Genomic DNA, 12,144 nt, shown 5'->3' with positions numbered 1-12,144 from the left:
GTTTCTATTTCTCAGCTGTTCTTTCAATTTTCATTTTAGGGAATTGTGATGAAGATTGACGCATTCCACTACATGCAGTTGGGAACCGTATACAGGTAGATTTCTTGCTCAATCGCTCAGCTTCTCCCCCTTGCTCTCCCCACCGCATCGCTGGAATATTGTAACTGTTTATTGCGCTATTGTTGTATATGCTTTATTAATGAATCCATCTCAACTTAAATGTTGATTTTGCTGAGATAATTACAGTTGTGGAGAGGTTGGCCGAACTTGGATTGCTTTCTCTTGAGGGGAGACCTGATAGAAGTTTATAAATACAGTTCCACCGCCGATTATCCAGCAACTTGTGGTCTGGCTCCTCCTTTAATCCGGACAAAATTACGAGAGCGCACTTGAAATATCTCTCGGAGGTCCCACCGAAGACGTGGCACCTAGGCCGGGTAAGGCGACCGATCTCGACCTCATAGGGACCTCCGTGGCTGATCGGAGGGTCAAATTTCCCCCCTGCAGCCAGGGCTCTGGAACTAATGCCCGGCCGGAGCCTGCAGATCCGTTCCCAGAGCCGACTTTGTGGGCCGGCATCTCGGCCCCTCGGCAGCCTAGGTGGACCGTTCCGGTGCCATTGGACTCCTCTCTGAGGCCGTGACCTCTGTTGGCCCGGCAAAACGAATAATCCAGAAAGGATTTGGAATCAAATTTGACGGAAATCGGTGGTGGACCTGTATCTCTTAACAAAAGAAATAAGCACTTTATTTCCCATTTTCTAAAATGTAACTTAATAATGTTCGGATGGCACAGTGGTGCAGCTCGTAGAGCTACTGCCTCACAGTGCCAGAGACCTGAGCTCAATCCTGAACTCGGCCGCTGTCTGTGTGGAGTTCGCACGTTCTCCCTGTGGCAGCAAAGGTTTCCCCCTGGTGCTCTGGTTTCCTCCCACATCCCAAAAATGTTAATTGGCTGCTTTAAATTGCCCCTCACTTTTGGCGAGTGGTAGAATGTGGAGGGAGTGGGGAATTGACGAGCAACTGGGGAGAATAAAAGGGGGTTTTGCAGGAATAGTATAAAAATTAGTGTGTGATGGTCAGCACTGACTCAATGGGTGACAGACTTTTTCTTACATCGTAGAGATGCAGTGTGGAAACAGGCCCTTCGGCCCACTGAGTCTGCGCTGACCAGCAACCACCCTGTATACTAGCACTATCGAAAACACTAGGAACAATTTACAATTTTACCAAAAGCCAATTAACCTACAAACCTGCACATCTTTGGAGTGTGGGTGGAAACCAGAGCACCAGGAGAAAACCCACGCGGTCACGGGTAGAACATATAAACTCAGTACAGACAGCCCCCGTTGTCAGAATTGAACCCGGATCTCTGGGGCAGTAAGGCAGTAACTCTACAGCTTGCTACTGAATTAAATGTCCGATATTGTTTTGTGCAAGGAAGGGGCATATTTTCACTTTCACTTGGCCATTTGTGGGATTGGGCTGCAGATTTAATAGCCCTCAGTCAAAAGTGGGCAGATTCAACAGTGAGAGAGCAGTCTTTTCTGCCAAACTACCAACTAGCTGGTGTAAATCTAACCTCCTCTGTCATGGTCCAGAAGAACATCCCAAACTAATGTTGCCATCTATTGTTTGAACCGCAGAGGGCTAAACCCAGTTCCTGACGAGCAAGTGTTTGAAATATATGAAGGGACCCATGTTCCTCTGGAGCACATGAGCGACTTTTATGGCAAGGTAAAGGAGTCTACGTATCTTACTGCTGATATTTGTGGTGCAATGCTGCTTAGGCAGGGCCATTGGTAACACCATATGTATTCTTTAAACGATACGACTGGGAGAGCCAACAGGCCCATTATACATGTCCTAGCTTTCTAGAGGAAGGACACAAATTGCTGGTGTAACTCAGCAGGTCAGGCAGCATCCCTGGAGAACATGGATAGGTGATGTTTTGGGTCGGGACCATTCTGCAATCTGCTGAACATGATGCCAAGACTATCTCTTATTTAACCTCACATAATCCATGTCCTTCCATTCCCTGCATCTCCATGTGCCTATCCAGATGTCTCTTAAATGCCACTATTGTATCTGCCTCAACCACCAATCATGGCAGCACGTATCAGGCACTCGCCACCCTCTTTTAATATTTGCCCCGCACATCTCCGTTAAACGTTTGCCCCTGTCACCTGAACGCTATTCCCTCTAGTATTTGAATTTTCCATCCTGGGAAAAAGATTCTGACTGTCTACCCTATCTACGCTTCTAAATTTCTATCAGGTCTTCCCACAACTTCCGGCGTTCCAGAGAAAACAATACAAATCTGTCCAACCTCTCCGTGTAGTTAACAGCCCCTAGTCCAGGCAACATTATGGTAAACCGCCTCTGCACTCGTTCCAAAGCCTCCACATCCTTCCTGACATGGGGTGGCCAGAATTGCAGACAATTCTCCAAAAGTCCTGCATCGTGACTTTCTGACTCTCTTATACTCAATGCCCCACCTATGAAATCAAGATTACCATATGCCTTCTTAACCACTCTATCTACTTGTGTTGCCACTTTCGGGGAGTTATGGATTTGGACCCCAAGATCCCTCTCTATGTCAATGCTGTTAAGGGTTATGCTATTAATTGTAAATTTAAAACACCTCGCACTCGCTCAGTTTAAACTCCCATCTCCCACCTCCACGCCCATTTCTGTAGCTCTCCAGTTCCTCCAGAACTTTGTTTTTTGCTTAAGATGCCAGCATTTGCAGTCCCCTTGTTCATAGGTTCATAAGTCATAGGAGCAGAAATAGGCTATTCGGCCCAACAAGTCTACTCCACCATTCAATCATCTATCTTTCCCTCTCAACCCCATTCTCCTGCTTTCTCCCCACAACCCCGACACCCGCATTAATCAAGAATCCGTCAATCTTGTGTCAGGATTTTAATTCGTTTTTTTTTTATGATGAACCTTTTGAAGTTTGCTGCGATTTTGTTTAATGCAACCAGTGTTCTCTGTGTGACTTTAAGTTGTTTTACTTAACCAGAGTTCGCATGGATTTGCAATGAAGCAGTTTATGGACATATTCTCCTTACCGGAGCTTACACTGTTGTCTTGCGTCAATGACTACTTCATCAAGCAGAATATTGACTTTGAACCAGTTTATGTTTACAAGGATGTTAAGGTAAGATTTTAATAATACATTCCCTAACACAATGTGCCCGTCCATTTCTCTAGCAGGTCATTATTTCAGTTTAATTCTCGTTTAATTAGGCGGCCATTCGGCCCATTGACTATCCTACTATGCTGGCTCTCAGAACAATCCCATCAGTCCCATTCTCCCCCTTATTTCCCTGCCGTTAATAGTGAGTGAGTAGAGTCAGATCTGTAACTGGGAGTGTTTATTTTTAATTTCTTAAAATTTAAAAACATTTTTTTATTAGAAGCAATTGTACAAGAATAAAACATTCGGCATATAAAATGATACAATTAATGTACAGCTTCGATTTTAACCTTTTAACTTGAAAATAAGGACAAAGAAAAGAGGAAGAACAAGAAAGAGAAAAAGTGAAAGGTGAAAAGACAGGACCCCTGGACTACCAGTGTGGCCAAAGAGTGGATAAAGATGTAAGGAAGGAGAAGGAAAAAAAATAAAGGAAGAAAAAAGTGGAGATATACCTGCCTCTCGCCCCCCCCCTCCCCCTTCCTCACACAACCCATAGTTGGATTTAAATCCAAATTTGTGTTTTGCGCCATACTATCCTTGTAAGAATTTGGTAAAGAGTGTCCATGTGATGAAAAATTGATCTGTTTTTTCTACCTGGGAGTGTTTAAATGCTGCCTCCACCCATATTTGTTTATGGTGGTGGATGGTGTGTTTGGGAGGTGTTGTTGGTGTAACTTAGGCAAGTGATTGCCGCACCTTTTGCAGATAAGATCATAAGACAAAGGAGCAGAATTACGCCATTGTGGCTGCTCCACCATTTGATCATGGCTGATCTATATTTCCCTCTCAACCCCATTCTCCTGCCTTGTCCCCATAACCTTCGACTCCCTTACTAATCAGGAACCTATCAATCCCTGCTTTATAAAATACCCAAAGACTTGGCCTCCACAGCCGTCTGTGGCAATGAATTCCACAGATTCACCACCCTCTGGTTAAAGAAATTCCTCTGCTCGATTACAAAGGTTTGTCCTTTTATTTTGAGGCTGAGACCTGTGGTCATACACTCTCCCAGTACTGGAAACATCCTCTCCACATCCACTCTAAATGGGTATTTCATTAATCGGTAGGTTACGATGATATCTCCCCTCTTCTTCCCTTCCCCCCCCATCCTTCTAAACTCCAGCAAGCACAGCCATTAAATGCTCCTCATACATTAACCCAATCATCCGCAGGATTATTCTCGTAAACTTCTCATAGATGTCTCCTGAATGTCACATACTGATTACAACTTGAGAGATGCTACCCAAGGACAAAATGGAACCCGAGTCCCTGGCGCTGTACATATTGGGAGGAAATTTACAGCACCCAATCAGCCTACCAATCTACCGTACAAGAGGAGACTGGATCAACCGATGGAAACCCACGCAGTCTCTGGGAAAACGTGCAAACTCCGCACAATAGCATCCGAGGTCAGGATGGAAAGCTGGTGTCCAATACAGCAGCTCTACTAGCTTTGCCGCTGTGCCTCCTAAAAGATAAGACCATTTTTGATAGTGCAGTGAACTAGTGGGATGATTTAATGTGCAAAGTTAGTAAATTCAAGATTTTGTGGACTTGCTTGACCTTGGTCGACAAGGTTGCTTGCTGTAAATTTGCAGAGTGCTGTGCTTTAACCAACTGATGCATTTTGACATTGCTGATAAGTTCAAACTTGGATCTTAATATGTTTGGAGTTTGAAAGAATTTTTTTTTTATAGTGGAGAAAGACGTGAAGCTAGGGAACTTGGGACAGTTAATGGAGAGGACAGTCCTTATTACGGTCAAGGAGGTACTGGAAGTCCTAGGGTGAATGACGGTAGATACATTTCCCTGGATGAATCAGATATAGCTAAGGATGCTGTGGGAAGCTAGTGAAGAAAGTGTGGGAGCCCTGGCTGAGATATATAGAGTCATACAGCGTGAAAACAGGCCCTTTAGCCCAACTTGCCCATGCCAACCAACATACCCCATCTATGTGTCTGCATTCGGCCCATATCCCTTTAAACCTATACTATACACGTACTTGTCCAAATGCTTCTTAAACATTGCGATAGTACCTGTCTCAACTACCTCTTCCGGCAGCTCGTTCCATTCGGCCAACATTCTTTGTGTAAAAAAAAGTTGCTCCTCATGTTCCCTTTAAATCTATCTCTTCCCCCCCCCCCCACCTTAAACCTATGTCCTTTGGTTCTCGATTCCCCTACTCTGTGCAAAAGACAGTGTGTTTTTCCCGATCTGTTCCTCTCGTGATTTTATACACCTCTAATATGAATCAACATTAGTCATGAGTGAGATGCCAGATGACTACTGGAGGGTGGCTAATGTTGTTCGTCCACTTAAGAAGGCCTGCAAGGGATAGCCTGGGGAATATAGACCATTGAGCCTAACATCTGACTGTTTGACGCTATATAGATATAACACGTGTATGAAGATTGACACATTTCCCAATTTCTGATTGCAGGAAGTAATTCGAGATGTTCATGTGAAAGGAATACTGTATCGGGCAGTTGAGCAGGACATTGGTATGTATGTAAGAAAATGACACAATTGCTGGAGCGACTCAGTGTGTCTGGAGAACATGGAGAGGTAACGTTATGGGTCTGGACCTTTCTTCAGACTAAAGAAGGGTCTCAACTTGAAATATCCCAACTCAAAATGATGTTTTGCATTAGGTTTTAAGGCAAAGATAGATACATTTTTGATTAGTACAGGTGTCAGAGGTTATGGGAAGAAGGCAGGAGAATGGGGTTTGGAGAGAGAGAAATAGATCAGCCATGATTGAATGCTGGAGTAGACTTGAGGGGCCGAATGGCCTAATTCTACTCTTATCACATGACCTGACGACCCTTCTTCAGACTGAAGATGTGAAGACCCAACCCAAAACGTCGCCTAGCCATGTTCTCAAGAGATGCTGACTGACCCACTGTGTTACTCCATCACTTTGTGTCTTATATTTTGTAAACCAGCATCTGCAGTTCTGTGTTTCTACATTCTGTACTGTTTTATGTTCTGTGTTTTGTAACTGAAAGGTATTTTGGAATTTTGAATTGGTCTTGACTTGACATTATTGTATTTTAATAAAGAATATGGATACGCACTACAGATTCTGTAGCTAAAGGACATGTACAAGTTGTATCATGCTGACTGTGTGATGTCTCTCCTTTCAAATCAGAAAAATATCTCTCTCATGAGGAGAAAACAGGCGCTGTTCTGGGAAGATTGATCAACAGTGGCAAGAAACTATTCCTCATTACAAACAGCCCCTTTAGCTTTGTGTGAGTTGAATTTCCCATTTTATTACGAAGTGAAATTCATCATCTATGCTGTAATGGAGCAAATAAATAAGTTAATTTAAGAGAAGGGGATGGCTTAGTGGCGCAGCGGTAGAGTTGCTGCCTCACAGCGCCAGATATCCGGGTTTGATCCTAACTACAGGTGCTGTCTGTGCGGAGTTGGCACGTTCTCCCTGTTACCTTGTGGGTTTTCACCATCTTTTTCCCATATTCCAAAGACATGCAGGTTTGTAGGTTATTTGGCCTCTCTAAATTGTCCCAAGTGAGTAAAGTAGAACGCATGTACAGGTGATGATTGGTTGGCGTGGGCTGAAGGGCCTATTTCCACGCTGTGCCCCAAAACTAAACTAAGCTTGTTTTGATCGCAGTTAGAAGTTCTCAGTTACTGCTGGGTAGACTTTAGACCAGAGATACAGCGCGGAAACAAGCCCACCATGTCCGCACCGACTAGCGATCACCCTGTACAATAGCACTATCCTACACACTAGAGACCATTTATAATTTTACCGAAGCCAATTAACCATCTTTGGATTGTGGGAGGAAACCGGAGCACCCGGAGAAAAACACGCGGCCACAGGGAGAATGTACACGCTCTGTACTGATAGCATGTATGTATGTGTGTATGCAGGCTGAAATTTCTTTCTGTTTATTATATTGTTTACAGAGTACATGTTTACATGTTCTGTTGTGCTGCTGCAAGTAAGAATTTCATAGTTTTGTCTGGAACATATGACAACAAAACACTCTTGAATCATGACCCATAGTCAGGATTGAACCCAGCTCACTGACACTGTAATGCCCCTGTCCCACTTAGGAAACCTGAACGGAAACCTCTGGAGACTTTGCGCCCCACCCAAGGTTTCCGTGCGGTTTCCGTGCGGTTCCCGGAGGTTGCATGTGGTTGCAGGTAGTGGAAGCAGGTAGGGAGACTGACAAAAACCTCCGGGAACCGCACGGAAACCTCGGGTGGGGCGCAAAATATCCAGAGGTTTCCGTTCAGGTTTCCTAAGTGGGACGGGGGCAAGTCTACCGCTGCGCTACTGTGCTGCGCTGGAGTATTTCTAGTGTGTAGTTTTAATGCATCTACGCTATATGATTTTTCTTGCTCCGCAGGGATAAAGGAATGCAGTACATTGTTGGCAAAGACTGGCGTGATTTATTTGACATTATCATAGTCCAAGCGGAGAAGCCGGAGTTCTTTAACGACAAACGAAGGTCAGTACAACTCGACCGACCCAAAACGCCACCTATCCATGTCCTCCAGAGATGCTGCCTGACCCGCTGAGTCACTCCAGCACTTTACTTTTTAGTTTTATACATAGTTTAGAGATACAGTGTGGAAACGGACCTGTCAACTCTGAGTCCGTGCTGACTAGCGATCACCCCCATACACGAGCACAATCCTACACACTAGGAGCAATTTACTAGTTAGAGAAACCAATTAGCCAACAAACCTGCCAGTCTATGGAGTGTGGAAGGAAACCGGATCACCAGGAGAAAACCCACGCAGGTCATGGGAGAGCGTACAAACTCCATATTGACAGCACCCATAGTCGGGATGGAACCCGGGTCTCTGGTGCTGTAAGGCAGCAACTCTACCGCGGCATCACTGTGCCAAAACTTTGTATCCTTTTTTGTAAATCTGCAATAAAAGAGCACCAGCTCAATTTGTGTTCGTCTGCTGGAGGGTGAATTGGAAAAAAAAGATGAAATACTTGAGGAATGTTTTATAAACATGCATTGAAAATTGTCTTAATTTTTTTTTATAGGCCGTTCAGGAGAGTAAATCAAAAAGATAAATTACACTGGGACAAAATCAACAAATTGGAGAAAGGGCAAATCTACAAACAGGTAACACATTCCAATCCATTTCTGTCCTTTGTCTTTTAAATGCACTTGACATGCACGCAGCTCTTATCTTTTATGGCTGAGGATATAAATGATTATAATGAAGAGATCAAAGCCGTTTCAATCCAGGCCTTTGTTATGATTACTCATTGTAAGTTATCAAATGATACAGCATAGAAACGGGCCCTTCAGCCTAACTCGCCCATGCTGATCAAGATGTCCATTACGCCAGTTCTATTTGCCTGTGGTCTCACCAGGGCCCTGTACAACTGCAGAAGGATCTCTTTACTCCTATACTCAAATCCTCGCGTATGAAGGCCAACACGTCAATATTCATATTGCTGGGTTGTAAGCAGCAATGTTAAGCATCTTGGCAACCAAAAAAATCTCAGTTCTGCCCTAATCCAGTTCATGATTCTTCCTCAGTACGTGACATTCTAACCTTGAAACTGCTTTTCACACACAGGGCAACTTGTATGAATTTTTGAAACTCACAGGCTGGACCGGTTCAAAGGTGCTTTATTTTGGGGATCATATTTACAGTGATCTGGCTGTAAGTATGAATGAAAAGATTACAAATCCACGTATCCGTGCTCCATGCTACATATAACGGAGTTTACGTCAATGTCCATTATATCTTCGTTGTCACATTCCGATACGGTTTAGTTATTGAAAAGGAGAATAAGGTAAATGATGACAAGGAAGTTCACTTTTAATTGATGCAAAGAAATACCCAGAGAAAGCAATCCAAATTTGTCCAACCTCTCCTTATAGCTCCCACCTCCCCCCCCCCCCCCCCCCCCCCATCTTTCAGTCTGAAGAAGGGTTTCAACCTGAAATGTCACCTATTCATTTTCTCACAAGATGCTGCCTGACCCACTGAGTTACTCCAGCTTTTTGTGTCTATCTTCAGTGTAAACCAGCATCTGCAGTTCCTTCCTACACATGCTGCCCGAGCTGCTGAGCAAAGATCCTATAGCGAGCAAGACAGCCCACTCGACGAAAAAGACGGGGTACGGTCATGGGCAGATTCATGGGTAATTTTCGGCCCCATTTCCGTAACCGGCTTCCGTCTCCGCACCAAAGATCCCGTAGGATACTAGTGCGGAGACGGAAGCCGGTTATGGAAACATTCTCGCAAAAATAAAAGTTCTTTGTTAAAAATCTTCTCCTCATTTTCAGAATTATAATTTATTAACACAAACTGCGAGTCAGGTTACTGAAATGGATAAAAAAAGGCCCACGTTCCGCTCCGTTGCGTACTACACGTCAGCCCATTGCATTTAGCAGGAGTGGTCTATCTTGCTCCGCTACACGATCTTTGCTGCTGAGTTACTCCAGCATTGTGTGTCTTATCTTCAGCCTTTGATAGACTACTTCTGCACCCTCCCCAAAGCCTCTGCATCGTTCCTAAAATCAGTCTTGAAAACAAATGTAAGATGTCTTGTCTCGATAAACGTTATGGTCATAGAGTCATGAAATGGGCACTTGTGCCAGTTATGTGCATGCCATCAAAGACCTCTCATCTCCTCTCTTTTTATCAAAGGATTTGACCTTGAAGCATGGCTGGAGGACGGGAGCTATTATCCCTGAGTTGCGATCCGAGATTAAGACCATGAATACGGAGGAATACAGCCAGGTGGTTGTGTGGCTGCAGGGTCTCACTGGACTACTTGAGCGTGTACAGGTGTGTGCTCTCCATTTAAGCCCACGAGCCCCACTTCACACGGAAGCCTGAATCGAAAAATCATCTTTGATCAACTCTGGTTTTGACGATAGGTTACAATCTTTTAATTTACAAGGGCATTTTTAAAACAATGGGATGAAAATTAATTCACAAACTGCTGGAGTAACTCGGCGTATCAGGCAGCATCTCTGGAGAACGTGGGTAGGTGACGTTTTGTGTCGGGACTCTTCTTCAGTCTGATAATGGGGGTGATGGTGAGGGATGAGGTGGAAGTAAGCTGGAAGAGAGGAGGGGCAGGTAACAGGAGATCACAGGCACGTGGGGGGGAGAGTGGGGGGAGTTTGGCTAGGGGTAATAGACAGATTGTTAGACAAAGGCCAGAGATGACAAAAGCAGAAGGTGTGAGACAAAGGATTACACTCTTTAATCCTTCTGTGTCAAAACCTCTGTTTTTCCATTTCTTGCCCTTGCCTAACCACCTGCCAATTTCAAGCCTCCCTCAGTTGTAACCACCTATCACTCCAACCAGGCTTATCTTGCCCCTCTTCTCTTTTCATTTTCTCTCCTCCCACCACCCCCATTATCAGTCTGAAGAAGTCTCGACTCAAAAAGTCCCTGATCCATGCTCTCCAGACATGCTGCCTGAGCTGTTAAGTTTATCCAACACTCTATCTTTTTTCATAATTAAGCATCCGCAGTTCCTTGTGTAAGGATGGCACGGTGGTGCCACGGTAGTGTTGCTGCCTTACAGCAGCACCAGAGACGCACCCTCGTTTGATCCTGATTACGGTGCTGTCTGTACAGATATCTCTCTGTAACCGCGTGGGTTTTCTATGGGTGCTCTGGTTTCCTCCCACACTCCAAGGATGTGCAGGTTTGTAGGTTAATTGGCTTCTGTCAATTGTAAGTTGTTCCCAGTGTGTAGGATAGTGCTAGTGTGTAGGATCGTTGGTTGAAGCGGGCTCGGTGGTTCAAAGGGCCTGTTTCCACACTGTACCACTAAAGTAGTAAAAGGTACAAGATGAAAATCAAAGTGGATTTTGTGTTGTGTGTGTGGTCCCCCCCCCCCCCCCCCCCCCCCCCCCCCCCCCCCCCCCCCTTCCCCCTCTCCCTCCCCCCTTCGTTAATTGAAATCACTGCTTGAAATTTTGCTTGAGGCTAACTTAAGACGGGAGTCTTGTGACAAACACCACAACTGTATGAAGTAATGACCAAGGAGCACAGCTCATTGACTCCTGAGATAACTGACAATAGTCGATGGTATGTGTTACCTTAACCAATGCGTATTATTTTAGGTGTATGAAGATGCAGAGTCCCGGATGTTGCTTCAGGAATGGATAAGAGAGAGAAACCAGTTGAGGTGAGTGTGCAGTTCCTCCTTCCATGAGTGGGGAAAGTCACTGTGCAGAGACGAGGAGGTGGCTCAGTCCTGCCAAATAATTACTTCATATGTATTGTATAACAACTGCATGCATTCAAGCCAAGTCTATCGCAGGCACCATCGCAACACTTCAGAAGCATTTAGACAGGTACATGGATAGGATGGGTTTAGAGGCATATGGGCCAAAAGCAGGCAGGTGGGAGGTTTTCTCCAAATGCTCTGATTTGTTTCCACAATCCAAAGCCGTGTAAGTTTGTAGTTTAATTGGCTTCTGTAAATTGTTTGCAGTGTGTAGGATAGTGCTAGTGTACGGGGTGATCGCTGATCGGTGCAGACTAGGTGAGATGGGCCTGTATATCTAAAGTCTAAAGGTCAGTGTCCTATAAAACTGCATCATGACCTCTAGACATATTGATTTTGTCTGAAGGATTCGAACCTGAAATGTCACCTATTCTTTACTCCAGAGATGCTGCATGACCCATTGAGTTACTCCAGCATTTTGTTTCTATATTCGCTAATAAACTAGCATCTGCAGTTCCTTCCTACACTTATTGATTTTGATCCTGACTAGAGGCGCTGTCTGTACAGAGTATGTACGTTGTCCCTGTGACTACGTGGGTTTTCTCCGGGTGCTCCGGTTTCCGGGTGCTTCGTTCTCCGCCAAGAACGAAGGGGGAACCGGTGGGGTGGGCTTGCTGCCACGTGCAGCGGCAGGCAGTAGATAGGTCCACTCGGTGAACTTTTGTAAC

General features: G+C 44.8%; 1 protein-coding gene across 1 annotated transcript in view; it reads left to right on the top strand.

Moving 5' to 3' along the window:
* Positions 1-12,144, top strand: part of nt5dc3 (5'-nucleotidase domain containing 3) — a 28,277-nt gene that overhangs the window by 14,186 nt on the left and 1,947 nt on the right. The window contains exons 4-13 of the mRNA XM_055650632.1: positions 40-95; positions 1,646-1,736; positions 3,028-3,165; positions 5,648-5,708; positions 6,359-6,461; positions 7,593-7,694; positions 8,249-8,330; positions 8,794-8,880; positions 9,874-10,014; positions 11,310-11,374. Coding sequence (XP_055506607.1) covers positions 40-95; positions 1,646-1,736; positions 3,028-3,165; positions 5,648-5,708; positions 6,359-6,461; positions 7,593-7,694; positions 8,249-8,330; positions 8,794-8,880; positions 9,874-10,014; positions 11,310-11,374 — 926 coding nt within the window. The remainder of the gene's footprint in view (positions 1-39; positions 96-1,645; positions 1,737-3,027; positions 3,166-5,647; positions 5,709-6,358; positions 6,462-7,592; positions 7,695-8,248; positions 8,331-8,793; positions 8,881-9,873; positions 10,015-11,309; positions 11,375-12,144) is intronic.

Source organism: Leucoraja erinacea, chromosome 19, assembly GCF_028641065.1.
Source record: "Leucoraja erinacea ecotype New England chromosome 19, Leri_hhj_1, whole genome shotgun sequence".
In the NCBI taxonomy this organism is placed as follows: Eukaryota; Metazoa; Chordata; class Chondrichthyes; order Rajiformes; family Rajidae; genus Leucoraja; species Leucoraja erinaceus.
Note: the sequence above shows the minus strand (reverse complement) of the source record. Positions and strands in the feature narration are given on the sequence as shown.